Raw genomic sequence first — 21,798 nt, 5'->3', positions numbered from 1 at the left:
TATTTTTTAAAACTTCTACCATATCGAGACAAAATGCACAGTAATATTCATATGTAATTTTCAAACAAACTATGTACAGTTCGTCACTACAAGTGTCGGCATTATTCCTGTTTCATCTAATTTAAAATATATACATGTAATTTTCAGTTTTCGTCATTAATAAAAACATCTTTTGAATTGTTCGACATTATAGATATTGACGTATTTTTTAAAGCTTCTATCAAAAACTTCTCGAGACAAAAATACAAAACTAGCTTTAAATATAAGTCGTATATTTCCCCCTTGTCCATGGATCGCATCATCGACCAGAGGTGACTCCCAGATCTTTTCCTCCCTCACTAATAAACACCCTTCCCGTGGTGATTGTGGAGATGCAGAGGTATTCTCGGTCTCTAGAAGCAACAATCATTACACCCTAACATTCCTTCCCCATCCCAACTGACTGTAAGGACTTGGCCGGCGCCGTTATTGAATAATAGTATTAGATCTGCTAAAATTGATCTTCTTCTAACCATAAGTTGAAAATTTAAAGACCGGCCATTTTGCGAAAAATATTGATTACAAACTTTTTAAGCTTTGCACCCTTACCTAATGTTTCTGAGTATGAGTATAAGTATAAAAGACTGTAAAGCCGAACTCCCACATTTTTCGTACTAAAATCATATGAGCGTCGAAAAACAGAGATGAGTTGAATGTTGTTGAGGATGCTTTTATATTAATTGAGGTATAATATATAAATTCGGGTAAATGAAATCCCATATAAATCTATATAAATAAAAATGGAATGGTGTTTGTATGTCACGAAATGGCTTACGAACGGGTCAACGGATTTGAATGATTCTTTCTCCGTTTTGTTCGTCAAGGGTTCCAACGTGTTTGTGTGTATAACAATCCCAGGATATTTACCGGCAAAGTTGGAAAAACGAGCGTGAACGAAACTGTAATTTTGTATGGGACGATCAATAGCGTTTTCAACAGCCTACTTGATGGCAGGACGAAGTTTGCCGGGACCACTAGTACTAAATAAATACTGATAATAAACGTATGCTGGACCAAATATTCATCAATCAACTAGCACATGGTTCCTATCCCTAAATCCGTATACCGTAAGACTCATCACACATTATTATATAATGCTCCATTGACAGCAATACATAGAGGCACAATGTATAAAAGCTCACATAAATTTGACGGCTCCACGAAAACCACGGTACCCGGAGTAAAAAAAGGAAAAAGGCATATTTCTTCGACCCGCACTCAGCGGGTACCATCTATCACTAGCAGCCGATACCGCGCTGGTGGTCCATTTGAATACACCCAGAAAAAAAATCCCATCATAAATCTAATTACGACGACGATGGGATGAGAAAGCAACAATAACAGCAACAATTCGTGAAAAATAGATCAGCTCCACGTTCCAGGTTTTCTGCCACCGATGCGCATCCAGGCTAGACACAGTTTGCCACACAGAGCGGAAGGATGTTGCCAACCCCCAAATCACGGTCCATGGCATAATTAAAGACAGGATAAAAAACTTTACAACTAAGGCGTGCGATGGACTGAGATCATTTGTCTGATCGTGCTAATACTACGAGGCCTATCGCTGTCTCCACCTGCAACCATGTATTCCGTTTTGGTTGAGATGGTGACAAAAAAGGGAAATGATGGGGATAGGCATTATCTCCCTCTTTTATCTAGTCTAATCATTCACAGCCCTACCGCCATTGCACTATGGTCCAGGAATCAGTTTTATGCGGAAAGATGCATTCTGAGCTTTAGAATGAAACATTAGACAAAAACGGTCTTCTACAAAGTTGTTTGTATTAGTTGAGCCCTTTGTTTGGTTTTATTGAAAATTAGGGTGGACCACATTTTCATAGAAATGATTAAACTAACTTTCTTATTTGTAGAAATTATTATATACATGCTTCAGCAAAGTTGTAGACCATTCAATTTCAAGCAACTTTGCCAAAGAAAGTTTTTTTGTATCTTTTAAATTGACCGATTTAGAGCTTTTTACCTACGGTGACATAGGGTGGTCCGAACAAAACTGGTTTTCTGGCTCTAGAGTTTTCAATTCAAGTTTCTCATCAAAGTAGTCTATGAAACACTTTTAGAGCTTTGAAAAATGCGTAATTTGGTGAGTGAAGAAACTCGCTATCTCCTTCCGTTTAGGAGTTATTATTGTTTTTCTTCCAAAAACATGCCTACTTTGATTGTGAATTTCTCTGATTGGGGCAAACATAAAAAATATCTTTTCACGGCGTTCAAAAGACAAAATAAAATTGTATATTATATCAAAAAATTACAGATGTGTTATTTTTGTAACTCTAATAAAACGTCTTGAAAGTCAAACATTTTTTATCACAAAAACTTCAATAACTTTTGAACTAAAATAGATATTAACAATCTTTTTTCATGAAAATTTGCGTTTTGTTAAGTTCTAAAAGTCATTCATAGACGACTTTGACGAGAAAATAATATTAAAAAAACTAGAGTTAAAAAACTTATTTTTGTTGGACCACCCTGCGATGATTAGGAAAAAAATGCTCTAGATTGGTCAAATTTTGAGCTACAGAAAAACTTTTTTTGGCAAAGTTGATCAAAATTTCAAGTTCTACCGCTTTGTCTAAGAGCATATACCAGTATTTTTGCAAATAAAAAAGTTGATTATATGATATGTGTGATATTGTGGACCACCCTAGTTTCAAACGACACAGTATGAAAGCTTACGTTTTTAGAAACAATTTTGTAGAAGATCATTTTTGTCTAAAATTTCATTTTCATGCTCAAAATGTAAAATAATAAAGAAATACATACCATGAAAATTTTCAAAATAGTTTTAGAGCCCTATCTTTCTTATTTCAGATTTCTCGTCAAAACGGTCTATGAACGACTTCAAAAACTCAACAAAACGCAAATTTTCATGCAAAAATTTTGATGATATCTACTTTAGTTCAAAAGTTATTAAAGTTTTTCTGCTTTAAAACCTTTGTTTTTAAAGGCATTTTATTAGAGTTACAAAAATAACACATCTGTAATTTTTTGATATAATATACAATTTTATTTTGTCTTTTGAATGCTGTCAAAAGATATTTTTTATGTTTGCCCCAATCAGAGATATTCACAATCAAAGTAGGCATATTTTTGAGAGAAAAACAATAATATCTCCTGAACGAAAGGAGATAGCGAGTTTCTTCCTTCACCAAATTACGCATTTTTCAAAGCTCTAAAAGTGTTTCATAGACTACTTTGATGAGAAACTTGAATTGAAAACTCTAGAGCCAGAAAACCAGTTTTGTTCGGACCACCCTATGTCACCGTAGGAAAAAAGCTCTAAATCGGTCAATTTAAGAGATACAAAAAAACTTTCTTTGGCAAAGTTGCTTGAAATTGAATGGTCTACAACTTTGCTGAAGCATGTATATAATAATTTCTACAAATAAGAAAGTTAGTTTAATCATTTCTATGAAAATGTGGTCCACCCTAATTTTCAATAACACCAAACAAAGGGCTTAACTAATACAAACAACTTTGTAGAAGACCGTTTTTGTCTAATGTCTCATTCTAAAGCTCAAAATGCATCTTTCCGCGTAAAACTGATTCCTGGACCACTGTGCATTGTCTCTTTAGGAGACCAAAAATCTCTTACTGAGGTCGATATCGTTCATAAAGCCAAGGAGCATTTATATACAATCATTTATGACGACAGTGCCGTTCCTCTACACACTTCTTCTAGACATTACATCGCCACTGGGCAGTGCTTACTTCTTAGCTTTATGTGCAATTAGCATTGCCACAGTAATTTATTCAAAGGGTTTGTAAGAGGTTCACAAGAGTTCCCAGGGATTTCAGAGGAATCCTTAGAAAATTCCTAGTAGTTCCGAACAATGCTGAAGAAGTAATGATTAGAAGAAGCAGATTCCTTCCTTATTATAAAAGTACTTGTTGCGTGAAATTTTAGAGAATTTCTAAAGGAAATTCTTGGAAAAATCATTAAAGTAATGAAAAGATGGAAATTCTGCAAAAAAAAAAGTAGAAAAATGCAGAAAATTCTTGTGTAACTATGTAAGCTTCAGTGATTCCTCCAGGATTCTACCCGAATGCCATCACCCCGAATATTATATTCCCGAACGATCAATTCCCCCGAATGACATTACCCCGAAATACAATTTCGCAAGGCAATGTCATTCAAAGTATTTATACATTCGGGGAAATAGCATTTGAGGTAGTGGCATTCGGGGTGATGCCATTCGGGATAATGGGTTTCGGGGTAGAATCTCATCCAGAGATGCTTCAGACATACATTTAGAAACTAAACCAGAAATTTATCTCGAGATAAGAAGTCATTAAAAAATGACATCCATAATTTGGGGGAGGGGGGGGGGGTGTCTCTACGATAGTGTGACAGTGCATGTATTAGGTCTAGAAATCCTGAAAAACGAAGGACGTCATATTGGAATCTTCTCAGTATTCTTCCAGCTGACTCCTACAGTAATTTCCATACGGAATGCTCCGGAAATTCCTCCAGAGTTTCTGCCAGAATTTACTTCAGAGATGTGCACGAGAGATCCTTCCAATTATTATTACGGCTTATTTTCCAGTTGTCAGCTATTCTAAAATTGTTCCCCAAAAACATCAAAATTTTAATTAAGGGTTTTCAACAAAAATACATTCAGAGATTTCCCAGTAAATTATACTAGCATTCCTTTAGTAGTTCCTACTTCAATTTTTCCAGTTTCCAGTATTCAAGTCATTTGCAAACAGAATCTCCCACGACTCATCCAAGGAATTGTTCCAAAAGTTTCTCCACCGGAGTAGAACCAAGTTCTGACAATCAAAAAGAGATATTGAGTTGATTGACAGACTAGATAAAAGACCAAAAGATAATATCAAAATTCTGTTCCTGGAACTACTAAACCATAGCCAAATTAGATGTTTGCTGATCTAACGAATAGCTTGCAGCTATTGGATAGATCTTACAACAGCTAAACAATGTATTTAAATGTTGTTCCAGGAGTAAATTTCAAATATCTTTTATTTATCAAGTTAAAATCACTTTTAGTTACCCTTATCAAAATTTGATACTACTAAGCTTTTCTTCGCATACTATGGCAGGGATTATTCCAGGAAATCTTTTGGAAACTAATTCTTGCAATTTTCCACGGATCCATACACAAAATTACCGGATTCTGTATTAAATTAGTACAGGGCTTCCTATCGAAGTTTTTCGAGGAATTCTCTCGAGTCAATTCGATAACTTTCTATGAATTTATAAAACAAGTCAATCAGGATTTCAATCAGGAAATTATTACATTTTTCATAACTCTATAAACGTGATTGCCCAAAAAAAAAAAATTACAGTAATTCTTTCGGTTATTGCTATGTAAAATTAAACGGGAATTCCACCGAAAAATTCTGCAGAATATAGGGTTTCGTTTGATACTTGTACCAATGTATCTAGAAAAGCCTTCAAGATTTCCACAAGGTTCAGAAGTTCTGACGAAGATCTTTATGCATGTTTCCAAACTCGAATGTCAAAAACTAGATTAGGAAATTAGAAAAATCTTGGAATATTTTTTCAGGAATTCCTCCAATAGCTTCTGAAAAAAAACCCTTGAACACTTCCTGTCTGAAATAATCTCTGAAGGACCCCTTGAAAGTATTCTTCTTTTATGTCCCAACTACGACGAATCCTTTTGATGTTTTCAATGAGCACTTGCATAGTTATTATCTGAGAGCTTTCTTACCTAAATGATCATTTCTGTACTTGAAATCCTAAATAAAAATCTTGAAGAAAATCGAATACCCAGGTTGAAATCCTGCAAATAGGCATTGATAAATTTTTGAAAGCATCTGTGAAGAAATTAGTGAAGTGATCTCTGAACAATGAAGATATCCTTAAATTAACTACTGGAAACTATTGGACTCGACTGTTTTTTTTTATAACTAGAGTTTCCGATTTTCTCGAAATTTGACTTCTCGGGAAACGGGAAATAAAGTTGCCATTTCCCAGGAAATGCCAGGAAATTCTCAAAAACGTAAAAATAAAGCAAATTAGATGGATTTTTTTTTAATTGTTCGTAAATAAACGTGAATATTTATTACTAATAAGTAGATTTGTATGGTTATAACTTTTTGTGAATAATTTATTCATGTTTCTCATAAAAAATCTGTTGGCTTCGTTTAAAATACTAGGCTTCAAAACAAGATAGTTTGTAACATTAAGCAAAAGGCCATGTGAAGCTTATTCTTGTCAAGTCGCATGAAGTTCAACTAATATTTACCAATATTAAATCAATCCTTTCAGGCACTAGAACAAAAACCAACTAGAGACTTGTTGACAATTGTGACTGTTACATCCATGAATCCATGGTTTCATTGATTCATATCGCGCCCTGAAGAAGGTCTGACCCAAGGGCCGAAATGTCGACAAAGATTAAATAAAATCAACACATTATAAAAGATTGCACAAACAAAAATAAAAGTTATCGTTTTAAATCAATAGTTTAACTCTTGAATGAATTTCTAATGATTGTATGATTGAATGAGTTATGATTGAATGGAAATAAAAAATATGAAAAGAACATCATGGTGGAATTCATAGTAAAATACTAGAAGATGCTGATTGATTCTTAAGTGGTTTTGAACGAAAATTTTGGAGGAAATTTTGAAGAATCCTCGGATAAATCCTTGAAGGACCGACGAATTTGTTTAAGAATATTTTGAGTTTGTGACTAATTTCTGCAAGTATCTTTAGAAAAAAATCCTGGTTGAATTCTAGAAGACATGCTCAGTATGAATTTTGGGGGAGCTCCTACAAATATCCTTTAAACGATCACTTTTTTATTTCGAGACCAGTTTTCATTGACCTTTTGTGGTATACCCGTGTCCTTTGTTTAGTGCATGTCGTTTTACTCCATTACTATTGAGAAATAAAGAAGTAGTTGTTTTTTTTTACAATTATCATTCATTACCATTTTGCATACAGCCTCTTTAGAAAAATATACCGCTATTTATACCTTTTGGAGAAAACAGTTTGTTACCATTAAACTCTCAAAAGCGCACCCCTTAATCAGGTTCGGCCACTAAGCTGGTTGAATGATACTGATTTTGACTATGCATCGGTACTCCAGCGTATCAATTTATTGGTTCTACTTATAAGGCTCAAAGTCATTTTTTTTGTAACTGTGAACAGGTTTCATTTGGCATTTGGCATTAAGATTATATGAAGCAAGAAGCTTATTTTAGAAGGTAGGAGGTCTGGTACTCCACTCCTCCTAGATATCGAAAGATAAGTACTTGAACTCGGAAAGAACTTGTCTCATGATTTGAAACCAGCCTCAGATTCTGATTGAGTCATTTTTTCACATGGACCTCCTCATCATCTAGGACAAATTGGTGGGTCCTAGTCGTCTTAGTGGCTTGTTACTTTTCTATATTCTTCCAACCGTAACTCATAAGTATCAATAAGAACAGATACAACATCAGTACAATATGGTAGATCGCACCCCATTCTTCTTCTTCTTTCTGGCGTTACGTCCCAACTGGGACAAAGCCTGCTTCTCAGCTTAGTGTTCTTATGAACACTTCCACAGTTATTAACTGAGAGCTTTCTTTACCGATTGACCATTTTTGCATGTGTATATCGTGTGGCAGGTACGAAGATACTCTATGCCCTGGGAATCGAGAAAATTTCCTTTACGAAAAGATCCTCGACCAGCGGGATTCGAACCCACGACCCTTAGCATGGTCATGCCATAACGCACCTCAAAAAGGTGATCTACTCGCGTTACGTAAAAAAAAACGATCACTTACCGTAAAACGGGGTAACTTTGATAGTTTTTTCCGAAGAAAACTTGAATATTGAATATTTAGGCATGCTGTTTCAAAGAATTATAATTTATATTTTTAAAACAAGTACTGGTACCCTAACTATCGATTGCAGTTGATAAATTGCCTAAAGATTTATTCTGAATGGATGTATAATTTTTCATATAATCGAAAGTCGGTTTTCTGTTTTGGGGTTACTTTGATAATGGAGTATAAATCGAACAAAATTGAATCAATTACGGAACATTTATAGGGCGTTGCATACCTCTAGGCGTTTAACGCTATATGGAAATTTCTGACTTAGATTACAAAAATGATCCAAGTTTATAAAAATGGTGTTCGGTAAGAGTTTTGGATCCGAATTCATGGATTTGACATGAAGTGTCATACTAATACTCTTTATTTTTGCATTCGTTTTGCTCAACTGATTAACACAAAATTTGTTATTTCGTTAAGTATGTCGTGGGTCTCGCACTATCAAAGTTACCCGCAATATCAAAGTTACCCCGTTTTACGGTACCGAATTTCTGAAGAAAATTCCTAGGCAAATTTAGAAATTATGATTGAAAAAGTTCGTGGCTTTTTTGTAAAAAGAAAAAATAACTTTTGTACTGCTATGATATTCGTATTTTTCGACACACAAAAATCATGTGCTCAAGAGTCTCGCTTATATTATTGCAGTTAGGTCAATATGGGGAGTAGATTGTTTTTTGACCATACCTAACAATTCTTTACATGTTATCTTTGTATGCACAAAAAGGTATCATGTCGATCTTTGCGTTGATGATATTTTTCTATTGTTCATGTGTTTGCGTTAAATGCTACTACTGTTGGATATTTTTTCCAATTATATTGTCAAACTGTTGAGGAATAGCGGCTCAAGCAATGATGGACACGAGTTCAATGAATTAGCTTTATTGAACACGTCTGCACCAGGGAGAGAGTCAAAGTCAAAGTCGTCTATGAACGAATTTTAGAAATTAACAAAACGTAAATTTTCATGCAAAAATATTGATGATATCTATTTTAGTTCAAAAGTTATTGAAATTTGTCTGCTAAAAATCCTTTGTTTTTCAGGACACTTCATTAGAGTTACAAAAATGATACATCTGTAATTTTTTGATATAAAATACAATTTTATTCTGTCTCAGGCTTTGGAATTTTAACGATCATTGACACATGAGCTAAAATTTAAAGCCATTTATTCACACAACACGCATGACGTTTATCGTTCGTGGAAGATAACGAGCCACGAAAGGAAAATAAGACAGACATACACCACCCACTGTTTGGCGCCGATCGCTGTGTGTCACCATGTGTTTCATTCGCTGACACACTCTCATTCTGATCAATAAACAAAGGCAAATATTTTCCATTTTCTGTGCTGTGCAACCACAGTATTATTCGATGATCCAATAGATTATAATTAAGTTGTTTAAGGCTGAATTACCAGAAAATATGGAAGGTATTACTAATTCTACGCGAAACATAAATTATCCGAATGGCTCGACACCGTTGTAGTCTGTGAGAGTTACTGCTCTTGAACGCTCTCTCGTCACGTACCAAACGAGAGAGTGAATATGAACATTCAAAGGACTCTCCGATTGCAATGTGCCTCGAACTGTTATGGTTCGTGAACTGTTACACTCTCTGAATATGGTTCGATCGGCTTATTCGGATCAAAATCCAAAAACTGATCTGTCTTTTGAATGCCGTCAAAAAATATGTTTTTATGTTTGCCCCAATCAGAGACATTCACAAACAATGGGCATGTGTTTTGTGAGAAAAACAACAATAACTCCCAAATGGAAGAAGATAGCGAGTTTCTTCACTCACCAAATTACGCATTTTTCAAAGCTCAAAGTGTTTCATAGACTATTTTGATGAGATATTTGAATTGAAAACGCTAGAGCTAGAAAACCAGTTTTGTTCGGACCACCCTATGTCCCCTTAGGAAAAAAGCTCTAAATCGATCAATTTAAGAGATACAAAAAACTTTTTTATCAAAGTTGCTTTAAATTGAATGGTCTACAAGTTTGCTGAAGTAAGTATAGTATAATTTCTTCAAATAAGAAAGTTAGTTACACAATTTCTATGAAAATGTGGTCCACCCTTATTTTCAATAACACCAAACAAAAGGCTCAACTAATACAAACAACTTTGTAGAAAACCGTTTTCGTCTAATGTTTCATTCTAAATCTCATAATCCATCTTTCCGCATAAAACCGATTCCTGGACCACTGTGCATTGTTTAAGATCTTGGTTCACAATGACTGTTCGTGACAGCAGAATCTCGGCTTTGACGTACAGAAATTTAGTATCGGTTTCTCCTTCCCAGGTCTGTACCTGGGAGGGAGGCACAGATACTACACACGAAGTATGAAACAAAACTTTTCCAAATTGCAAGATAACTCCCGCTCACCAACGACAATCAAGGGAAAAATCGCTAGTTCTCTTTTGTTGTATACCTTCGATCTTTCTGGCCAAACATGGATAAAAAGGGCCATAGTTTTATGTTCATTAAATTTTCATTATACAAACTAGATTGACAGTGTAGACGCATCGTTTTCTGTAGAAATTGGGCTTTCAATTTACAATTTCGTTACAATCAATGTATTTATTCTTCTGGTAACAAGTCTCCTCTTTCGAGTTTTGCTGCCATAGTGCTTTCCAGAAATTTTAGTTACTCATACATTCATCAGTAATGTTTTCTTCTTTTTAACATTTGCAAATCTTTAGAGCTATATGTTCATAGTTATTGTTAGAGTTATGGCTATCATTTAGTCTGAAATGTTTCCTTCCTTTCAACACATGCTGTTTTTTTAGATAATACATTGATTATTGGCATTGCTCATACTAGGGTGATCAGGGTATTTTGAACGCGTATATAATTTGACCATTTACAGCCAAATCAAATGGAAGTAGCCAAACGCGTAACGCTCTGTCCAAAATACATAAAACACCCTATGAAGTTTGAACTATTTTCCTAATTCAGCAAAGTTTTATTTAAAATCCTTCCCTCAGACGATTATAAAAAATGTGGCATTGAATGATTAAATATGAAAGCAGAAATCTTCTATCATTGTTTAACTCACTCAGCCTAATGACCCATACGGCCTAACGTGTTTCGACCTAACGAATCAAGGCTTAAAATACATAGGTCTAAAGTACTTCGGCCTAATGACCCAGTACCAAATAAACAATATCGATTGCTTACTTACTTTTGCCTCAAAAAGGCCTCTGAAAAGCTTTGAAAAATGGCTGAAATGTAATGATTTCACTGCAGATAACATTTCAGGTTATTTGCAGTTCGTCGCTAAAAATTTCAGCTAAGAGAAATTTGAAATTTTTGATGAAATCTTGTTTTTATTACACAATATAGCGTGTTCTATTCTATACTTTAGCATTTGCCCGCTCAAATAACGGTTCTATTAAATTTAAACTTAAATTTAAAAAGTAAGTCAAAATTTGACACATGTTGGACGTTTACTTAGTCGAAAGAAAAGCCACAGATGTTTTACTCTTTAACACTGGGGTTGTTCCTATCTGACATTTCGGAACGGACACGGAAAACGTAATACAACCAAAATTTGAATTTAAGCCAAGAGGTGCGATATAATCTAAAAAAAAACGAAAAAAAAAGTATATTGGACTCAAACAAACGAAAAAATTAAAAAAAAAAATGAGTATACGTGTGTGGCATAAACTCAAGCGTTTTGTACTAAAATGGGACAGGACTTAGGAACCCTTTTCGAGCTACCAGTAACTGAGGTATAAAGCCCCAACTTGGGCATTTTGTACGGGAAAACAGATTTAGGTTACAAACTTTTTTTTATTGACAATATGTAAATCGAACATTACTCTTAAGCTCAGTTGATTTGTGTTGAAAGCATTTCACAGAAATATCTGGTCATTCGATTAGATCATCTGATAAAGTGATTGGAAACCTCTGCAGACAAATGCGATGAAGGCAAATTGCTCTCTGACATTTATTAACTCATCTTCTCTCACACCTCTGGAGGCAATTTTAGATTTTCTATGTGTCTTCTGCTTCCTTCATCAGAGACTGCAAAGTTTTAATATAATTGTTGCTTGGTTCGTTTTCAGATTTATTCATCCCATTGAAAAATGCATCTGACCCAGTTGTCTAAAGAATCGATTAGATTATCGAATCTGCCCATACGATATTGAGTAAAACGATCATAGTACTTACCAAGGTTTCCAATTTTCCGGCAGCGGATGCAGCAATCCCTGTCGGGCGAGATAAATCAGATTGGTTTCCTTCTCCGGATCGATGCCAATCTTGACTGCATACTCAAGTATTTCTGCAGTTTCATCCGCAGAGGCAGAATGTAGGAAAAAAAATCAGAAAGACAAAAATCAAGACAATGAACGTTGAGATGTTCCATTATGAACGGGAATAAAAGTCTACGCCGCAAGACACAACGCACAGAATAGGCAGGAAAAATCTCAGCATCTTAAGCACAGAGTGAAAAAAAAGGCCAACAGAAGAAAAGCCATACAAAAGAAACATCCTTATGTCATTGATTTTTCCGCAGAGTTCCGTTTTGAATGGATGGCCGTACCTTCCTTCGACGGTTCATAGGTTGAGAAGAAAATTTCCTCCGGGTTGCCACTGTCGTACGCAGGATATGAAGACATAATCCACCGGCCTGAGGAACGTCGGACCTTTCTAGTCCGGACTAACGGAATTTAATCACTTGAAATCCGATTGCCGACTTTCGGGTTGAATTTTCCCGATTTACACTTCACTGCACTCCATATCGAACTTTGATTCTTTTTTCACCTCTAGAAGGGCCACTACCCTTTTCCAAAATCTTGTTGTTATAATTTCTTCACACTTTCAATAGTCGTATCTTACACTTACTCAGTGCACTAATCAAACCTTAATAGCCCAAGAAACTTGAAAATTTTCACTTTTTCATCACTGCTTTTTCCCCTAAATGTAGGCTATGATACAACAGGAATACACCGTGCGTGTGCCAAAAAGCGTGTCCTGTCCGGACCAGTGCTGAGAAATTTATGAAAGCTGCGGAAGAAAACAGTGGAGCGCAATCATCAGGACAGAGGACAAATTTACATTGATTCTAATAATAAAGTGGTTTGGAAGTCCGCGAGGGTGCGCATGTGCCTGAAACATATGGGACAACCTGAGCGGCTGAAACGGTGATGGTTCTCGGGATCGAAGAGCTTTCGATAATGGGAATTCAAATCCACCATTCCTCCTACCTTACATCTAGTATTTATTTATACCAACTTTCTTTTTACCACAATTTCTGCAATTTCCTTCTACTCATCATTCGCTTCTTTTTATAATATTTTGATAAATTTATGCTTACAGTTACAAACACGGAGTTGGCAGGGATGACAGCGGCTAAGTGTCTAAAAATCAGAACTTTATAGACCTCTTGCCTAGTTTCATGCCTTGAGCTTGATTCGCTGCTGACGAGTAATTTCTTGGCCTATCTTGATGCATGAGAAATTCCTGTAAGAAATCGATCAAGGAAGCGCTTTTTTCTGACCACAGTACGCAGTTGATAAGAAGTGTCAATTCAAACGGGAGTCGCTGTAGAAAATCTCCGAAAGGAATCGGCGAGAATTTTTTTAGCGATTCCTTTTCAGCAGAAAATCAGGCTTTAAAAGATACTGAACAAGAACCACTAAATACTTCTACATCTTAAAAATAAGGATCAGAGAATCCAACTCAATATCTCTCCTAGATGTGTTTAAAAATTTATTTGTGAATTCGTCGTGACATTACGTCGAGTATTACTCTATGCAGGTTCCATGATTATCTCCAAAGATTTCAACAGCAATTACTCCGAAATCGATTATTACTCCGAAGATGTCTTTAGTAGTTGATCGAGCGATTCATTTACAGACTTTCCAAGTAATGCCTCCAATATTTACGAACAGGTCACCTTCATAAAATCAACCAGGATGTTTTCCGAAGAACACTCAATAATTTACTAAAAGGATTACTTCAGATCTCCTCATCGGTCCCGTTCCAGAAATACCCATACTACAGTGGTTCTAGTGGGCCTGATGACGATCAGGCAGGAGCGTGAGTTAGAATTTTTGGAGTGTAAAAAGAGGTTTGGTTGTATATTTCTCCAGAAGTTCCTAAAGAAGAATTCAGATATTCTTCCGAGAATTTCTCAAGTTTCCAACTTTTTTTTAATTATTTGAAGTTTGGGGTGAAATACATGACTAACTATTGCCCTGCAAGAATCTCCAGAACAAAAAATAATTATTGTAAAAATTACCTAACGCGACCCTGCGAAGTCATCGGGATTTTCTGATGAAATCCCTGAAAATCATCGAGCAAAACACATGGATAAATTTTCTGGTGTGAAACCCGAGATGAAGAATTAATGGACAATTTACTTGATATTTTTTTCAAATAATCCTTTCAATGAGTAATCCCTGGATGAAATGCTGGACAAATCCCCAGAAAAATCTCGGTAGCAAATTCCTGGAGAGACGTCATGAGTAATCCCTATTACCTGGTCGAATTTGTTGAAGAATTCATGGAAGAGCTTCCAATGATTTTGTGAAATAATCCATAATCTAGAAGGAATTCCTATAGAAAGACTGCAAGGATTACCGTAAATCGGGATTTCATTGATCAGCAGGGTAATATTGATCGGTATGACCACCATCGTAAAAAGTTTGAATCAACATTATTCGTTAAAACTTTTTAAAAGCGTGGTGAAACGTTACACACTTTAATATTTTTCAACAATCTCAACAGCTGAACAGTTCGGTAAAATAAATTAACGGAGTACGGTAAATGTTTACAGTATTCGGTGAAAAATCACCGGAATCCGTTGAATTCCGATGAAGTTACGGTGTTTTATTTAGCTGTTGAGATTACGAGCTGTTGAGATTTAGCTTTTAACAAGGAAATAAGGTCTGTCCTATTAAGAACATATGTAACGAAGAAGAAGAAGATGATGATGATATCCTAAACAGAAGAAAAGTGCTTCTGGATACCAAACAAAGGTATTCCATATCAGATATTTTCCAATACTTACAAATTGAATAAGGTATGAATAACCCAACTAACATTTAGTGCAAATATAAACATTCTCTAGGCCCTCTTTATACGGCTTGATGGTGAGTAAAGGCGCTGTACATACGAACGAAAGCTTCTATGCGATCCTTTTACCAACAAATCTGGCGAATCTACTCAGCTACTTTTAAGCTGTGTTGGCAGCTCTTACTCATACCGATCATTGCTCTATCTCGACAGTTATACAACAAGTAGCTGTGTAACTTCTTAGGAAGGTGCTTTCTCAACCATTTCACAACTGTTGAATAATTATTATACAGCGTCGCACGGTGTGCTGGAACACACATATTATTGAACTTGCATGAGCCTCCGATCTTTTTTCACTAAAAGTTAGCCTTGATAGTCAAGAAAAGCTTGCGGAATATTAAAAAATCTTTCATCGGCAAAAAATTGAAAAAAGTCGATTTTTGTATTTTTACCCTTCTCCCATATATGAGTTCATAGGAGAATATTAGAGTTATACTAATTTTGATGTATTGCAGACTTATTTGATATACCTAGATCACGAATCGATTACAAGACGTTTCAAATTGAGCATAATTTCTACCTACATTCACACAATGTGACCAGCCCATTGTGGTATGCCGTTTATTAACGACATCGCATTTTTACATAAATTTATTAAGGTAAACATACTACAACTTATCAAGTTTCAATCAATGTTTCCTATTCTACTGAATAATTGAAATTATTGGAGTTCGTTATTAAACATGAAGCTTTTTTAAGATAACAGACAATTGTATAATTACATGCAACCATTAAATAAACCGCCATACAATTATATAGGGCAATGTACTGTTTCAATTTTGTATGGTATGTTCACTCTAGCTGATCTTGTTATTCACATTTGTTTTGATTGAAAGATATTCCTTGAATGAGTAACATTTCAAATATTATATAATATATATTTGAAAAGTTGTCATGCCGATTTACATTGAAATCTTGCAGCCGCTGGTTGGGTGCGTTTGCTAAAACCTCACATCATTAACATATCCTTAGTTACCTTCATTTGTTTTTATTTGTAAAACAAGCACTGGTTTGTTAGTTATCGATTGTACATGAAAGATTGCATAACGGTTCGATCTTAATGAATCTATAGTTTTTCATATAATCGAAAGTCAGTTTTTGGTAATGGGGTAACATTGATAATGAGTAGGTAAGTACATGAAAATCCAAAACAAAGTATTGTTTGACATCATCACAGTTTGAATTGGATTGGAGAATGTTAATAGAGAAACTGGATTAGATTTTATCAATTAAAGTACAGAATTTATTGAACAAAAAACATCTTTAAAAGGGTTTTCAGTCAAAACAAACATAATAAACACCATTATAACTTGATAATAATGGGTATAAACATATATCTCTGAATAGATATCTATCGATAATCATGTTTCGACATTGAATTCACCATAAATCAATCGTTTTTGGAACATGTATGAGTATAAATCGACTGAATCCCGTAAAGTACATGAGGCGTTGCATACCTCTAGGTTTTTAATGTTATATGGGAATTTGTGACTTTGATTACAAAAATGATTCCAAATTGTAAAACTGTTTTTCGCTATGAGGTTTGATACCGGATTCATGTTCTACTATAGCTAGGCCATCAAGCATACGTACCGAATTCATTATAGTTTCATGAAATAGTGATAGTAAAACAGATTGTTTGTGAGCGTTTTGAAAGTACCAAAATCTCATCATTTTTAAATATTCGAATATAAAGCCTCACATACTCTTGATTGGCACGAAAACAGCTCAGAGGTGAAGTGTCACACTGATACTCCTTAGTTTCGTATTCGTTTTGCCTAACTGAATAACATAATTTTGGTTATTTTGTTTAGTGTACGTTGCGGATCCCGCACTATCAAAGTTACCCGCATTTTCAAAGATACCTCGTTTTACGATAATAAAATTTATGTGTCCATGTTGGTTATTGAAATTGTTGTGTCTATTTCGCAAAATGTGCCCTCCATAAGTGCGAAGTCGTGAATAAAAGGGCTGGATTACGTTGGATCGATTTGTTACCGTCGCCACATTTATCCGAAGTAATCCAGCCCTTTTACTCAAAATCAGGCACTTCAAACCCCAAATATAATGTGCGCATTGCATATGAGTAGATTAGTGACTGCACAAAACTTGTATCACGATGAGCTTGAGACCACCTTAAGGCTATATAAGCCATTCACTGTTAATCATGTTATAGTGAACCCGCTTTCAAGAAGTTTGCGCGTATAAGCACATGAATACAGCTTATACTGCCATGTGTATCAATTTCTGGGAATTCCTATTCTGATTAGAAAACTATACCACATACGTAAAATATTACTGATTTGATTCAGAAAGAAGAATACAAAGCGTTCGTATGAGCTTTTCTGAAGTGAAAAGTGAAATTTCCATTATATAAAATACGGCATACCACCATGGGCTGGTCATATTATGTCAGTGTATGTAGGAAATGATGCTTAAATCTAAGAATTCATTCATGTTAAAGATATGTCATGTCAAATTGGTCATTAGGTCGTTAAAAGTCATCATATTAGTGTATCTCTAATATTCTCCTATGAACTCATATATGGAAAAAGGGTAAAAATACAAAAATCGTCGTTTTTCAATTTTTTGCCGATGAAAGATTTTTTAATATTCAGCAAGCTTTTTTTGACTACCAAGGCTAACATTTAGTGAAAAAAGATCGGAGGTTCATGCAAGTCCGATAATATGTGTGTTCCAGCACACCGTGCGTCGCTGTATTATCGATTAAATATTATATTCAAGCTGTTTCACAGCTTCCGGAATTCATATCATAAGTATCTGAATTTAATGTTTCCAACGATACCTGCCACCGCCAAGCGATAACTGACGAAATTTATTCAGCTAAGATTTGTAGTTGCAAAACATTTGCGTTACAGCTAATACAGCTAATCGTTCTATTTTTGACAGCTTTCATTTTTGCTGCATTCGCTGCTTCAATTCAACTGTTATACAGCACAAAGCAAATAATCTTGGCTTATAGCGCTAAAATTGTTAGTTGGGGAGCCCTGCACAAGAGGTAAAATAGGGTTCCAGTGCTAGTAATGGACCGCTTAGTAGCTGAAATTAATTCTCGACGCTTTTCCGCAATGAAATCTCAGACCGATATATGTTTTATGTAGTCTAACTCCAAGTTCCCTGACTTTACTTCGTAGTACGCCTTAAAAACACACAAATACATTCGATTTTTCCAGCGAAATATACATTTGGAAAACTGTTGTCCTTATGCCTATTATAAACTTTCCCGGAGTCCATAATAGGAATGTTTACAAATTTGACGTTTCCTATTATGATTCCCATATTATCCAGCTCCTATTATGGACCCACCTGGAACTGCTAATTATGGACCCTCTTGTGTGGTTTCAATTTCAAAACTGTTCAAATAATCTTCCCCCGGTAACCGGCATCGACATAATCGGCAACACCAACCTAATATTTTTTTTTCTATCTTTATTAACGAGATTTTTAGCCCTGGGCTAGTTCATCTCGGGACCACCGGCTTTACTTCCCTTCCGAAGGAAGTCGTCACTGAAATTTTTAGTGACTATCTCGGGGATAGGATTCGATCCCAGGTCCTCGGCGTGAGAGGCGTGTGTTCTAACCACTACACCAGGTCCGTCCCCTAACCTTATAATTAGACCAGGTATTGTAATACCAAAATAATACATGATAGATTTTCATGTTCAAAGTTTTCAATAACAGTCCCCAATAGTTATCGAATACCAAAATGAAGTATTTTTTATAATTTTAACCATGTTTTTCTAATACCATTATAATAACAAAATGTGATATTCACAACTTAACAATATCTAATTATGATATGAAAACCAAAATATGATATGCGTTATTGCGAGCTATTTGTTCCTCCTCGGGATGGTACACATAGTAAGGAAATAAAGTTTACCATACTTCAGGGCCTTGTGGAGTTCGTAGAAAGCCCCACTTCCTGCAAAATTGTGCTTCCAAACTATCTTGCATTTAATGTTATCTGACGTAGCCTTAGTAGACTAGGCCTTCCATTATTTTTCGAAAATGCAAAATGTTATGAATTTACTATTGTAAAGGGCCTTCCTCAGCCGAGTGGTTAGAGTTCGCGCCTCCAAAGCAAAGCCATGCTGCAGATGTCTGGGTTCGATTTCCGGTTGATCCAGGATCTTTTTGTAATGCAAAATATTTGCCACACAAGATAAGAATGCGAAAATGGCAAATTTTGCCAAGAAAGCTCTCAGATAATAACTGTTGAAGTTTTCAACTTAAACCGATGTTTGGTTCTCCAGATCCGTGCTCTTGAAAATTTGAAGTTTGGCTTGGATTCATCTTGACCTTAAATGACATAAATTTAAGGTATAACATTTCCGTTACTATGAACGCAATTTTACAGGATAACACATTTTAAAGTGCAATTGCTATCAAAATTACGTCATTTCATTTTAACAGCGAGTCATGTGTAATACCAGTTTTTTAGGGCAGGATTTTAAGATAGTACTAGATATGATTCTGACAAAATCCTACGAAAATTTCTGACAGAATTCTTTAAAGTTCTGGACAACATAGTCAAAGGTTCTCGGCAGAAATTTTAAGAGAATCCTAGACCAGATTCTGAAGAAACCCTGAGCGAAACAATTATCACAGAATCTACGGCAAGAAAGAAATTTTATCATTTTCATTTGAATCTACCAAAAAATTTGAAATAACTGTTCTAAAAAAGAAATGAATTACCTTAAGACCAATTCCACATATCTCTACGATGGTTCATTTTTCACAGCAGACTGTTATCAAAGTATTATTTTGAAAAGCGAATAACCGGGCCTGAGAAAAAATATGTAGGGTCGGTGTACCAATAACCGCACAGGTACGAACAAAAATTCGACCAAGATCGAAAAAATTAAGCCTTCTTCTTCTTCTTTCTGGCGTTACGTCCCCACTGGGACAGAGCCTGCTTCTCAGCTTAGTGTTGTTATGAGCACTTCCACAGTTATTAACTGAGAGCCTACTATGCCAATGATCATTTTTGCATGTGTATATCGTGTGGCAGGTACGAAGATACTCTATGCCCTGGGAAGTCGAGAAAATTACCAACCCGAAAAGATCCTCGACCGGTGGGATTTGAACCCACGAGCCTCAGAGCTTGGTCTTGCTAAATAGCTGCGCGTTTACCGCTACGGCTATCTGGGCCGGCCATCGGCATTGGTTTTACGTCATCGTATTATCTTGGTTTTGTGGCAAAATATGAAAACTACAAAAAAAATCTATTTTTGTATTTAATATCACTTGTGTAACTGATACACATGTGCTTATAGTAGCACTATTTCTAATTTCTGTTCCTATACTAGCACTAGAACGGCGTAGGCAAAACACAAATCAAAATCGTATTTTATAAAACTTTTATATTTTTCCTTTAAAGAATGGATCAAAAACTTCCGATTGATTTAAAAATGTTCCTAATTCTTCCTTTGTTTTTTGTTAAAAAAAAATATAGTTTCTTTCAGTAGTCATTAGCACTTGAGTTGGTGCAAGGGAACTCAAATTTTAGTTGAAACTATTTATTTCGATCATTATTGAACATAATCGAGCTGCCAATCAATAGTACTTAGATAAATAGCCGGCGACGAACCTGGTGTAGTAGTTAGAACTCACGCCGAGGACCTGAGATCGAATCCCATCCCTGAGATAGTCGTTTATGATGAAACGTTGTAGTGACGACTTGTCGTTGTAGTGGACTGTCTACTAATGATACACCGACCCTAGCCTGAAATATTCACGTGTGATATACCTATCTACTCGACGAATTCCCAAGGAATTTTTGTATTCATTATAATGGTGCAAAAGTATCGCAAAACAAGTTGCGTGATTCTAATATTTCTGTGGTAATAAGTGTAACTGCTGCTAGAAGGGTGATGTATTTTCGATGTTTCCAATGTGTTGACTAATAAGTCATTAGGCAAATCAAATAAGATGCGTAATTAGTATTTAAAATGGGTAGTCAAAAAAAATCAAATCCTTATGTTGGTTATGCTACTTAATTTCAAATTTATGGTCATCAAATGATGACACATACAATATTTCAAGAACCCATAGTGCAACAACCAAAGCTCCTCGCTGAACCCCAAAAGGGAAAGGCCAACAACCAACCACTTCCCTATCGAAAGCTCTTCCCGGAAAGTTCATCGGTTTATCCACCCTGTTGTCCCGCATTTTCTAAGCAAAGCTAAACGAACACCGCCTCGTCAAAAAAAACAAAAAAACAACAACAACACGATTAAAACGTACGAAAGCTCTCTCACTCTCACGCAGAGCCAACGCCGAAGCCATGGGAATGCCAAAATGAGTGAGCTTTCATCGCACACCCACGCGTTCACACGGTTGCGTACATTGAGTTCCGTTGCCATACCACCCACTTTGGGAAAACTTTGAGGACTCCTCGATCAAGCCGATCCCGTCTTGTTCTCTTTTATCGCTAATCCACGCTTTCACTCAAAGTTTTCATCAACACTACAGAAAACACCTTTCGACGTAATCACTCAACGGTGCAAAAGTTCCATTCGAGGGAATTATCCGAGTTAAATCGTATCGAACACCGCCCACCGAAATGAGTTCGCTTTTCCGCCCGCCGTCGGTTTTCCGCACAACGCAAAACAGGACACTCACAAACAGAAAGGACGGTGAGAATGGAAATCCAGAGAGAGCGACGTCCGCAACGACGTCCATAGGCCAGGGGAAGTGGTTCACCTAGAGTGAATTTCTGTCAGAGAAAAAGTAGATTTTGTATGAGATTTGACAGAAAAATGAATGACAAGTTCATCCACTTCTCCTGGCCTATGCATGGGTGCGTCGGATGC

General features: G+C 35.7%; 1 protein-coding gene across 2 annotated transcripts in view; it reads right to left on the bottom strand.

Moving 5' to 3' along the window:
* Window positions 1–21,576, bottom strand: part of LOC5573832 (centrosomal protein of 164 kDa) — a 50,684-nt gene extending 29,108 nt beyond the window's left edge. Inside the window, exons 1-3 of one of the 2 annotated variants that reach the window (XM_021852357.1) lie at window positions 21,331–21,576; window positions 12,420–12,883; window positions 12,047–12,158 (exon numbers count right to left, since the gene is read on the bottom strand). In XM_021852357.1, coding sequence (XP_021708049.1) covers window positions 12,047–12,158; window positions 12,420–12,495 — 188 coding nt within the window. In that variant the 5' untranslated portion in view covers window positions 12,496–12,883; window positions 21,331–21,576. The remainder of the gene's footprint in view (window positions 1–12,046; window positions 12,159–12,419; window positions 12,884–21,330) is intronic. The other variant, XM_021852358.1, reaches the window with a different exon arrangement.
* Between the last annotated feature and the right edge of the window lie 222 nt (window positions 21,577–21,798).

Source organism: Aedes aegypti, chromosome 3, assembly GCF_002204515.2.
Source record: "Aedes aegypti strain LVP_AGWG chromosome 3, AaegL5.0 Primary Assembly, whole genome shotgun sequence".
NCBI lineage: Eukaryota > Metazoa > Arthropoda > Insecta > Diptera > Culicidae > Aedes > Aedes aegypti.
The sequence above is the reverse complement of the archived record's forward strand: the minus strand, read 5'-3'. Positions and strand labels throughout refer to the sequence as shown.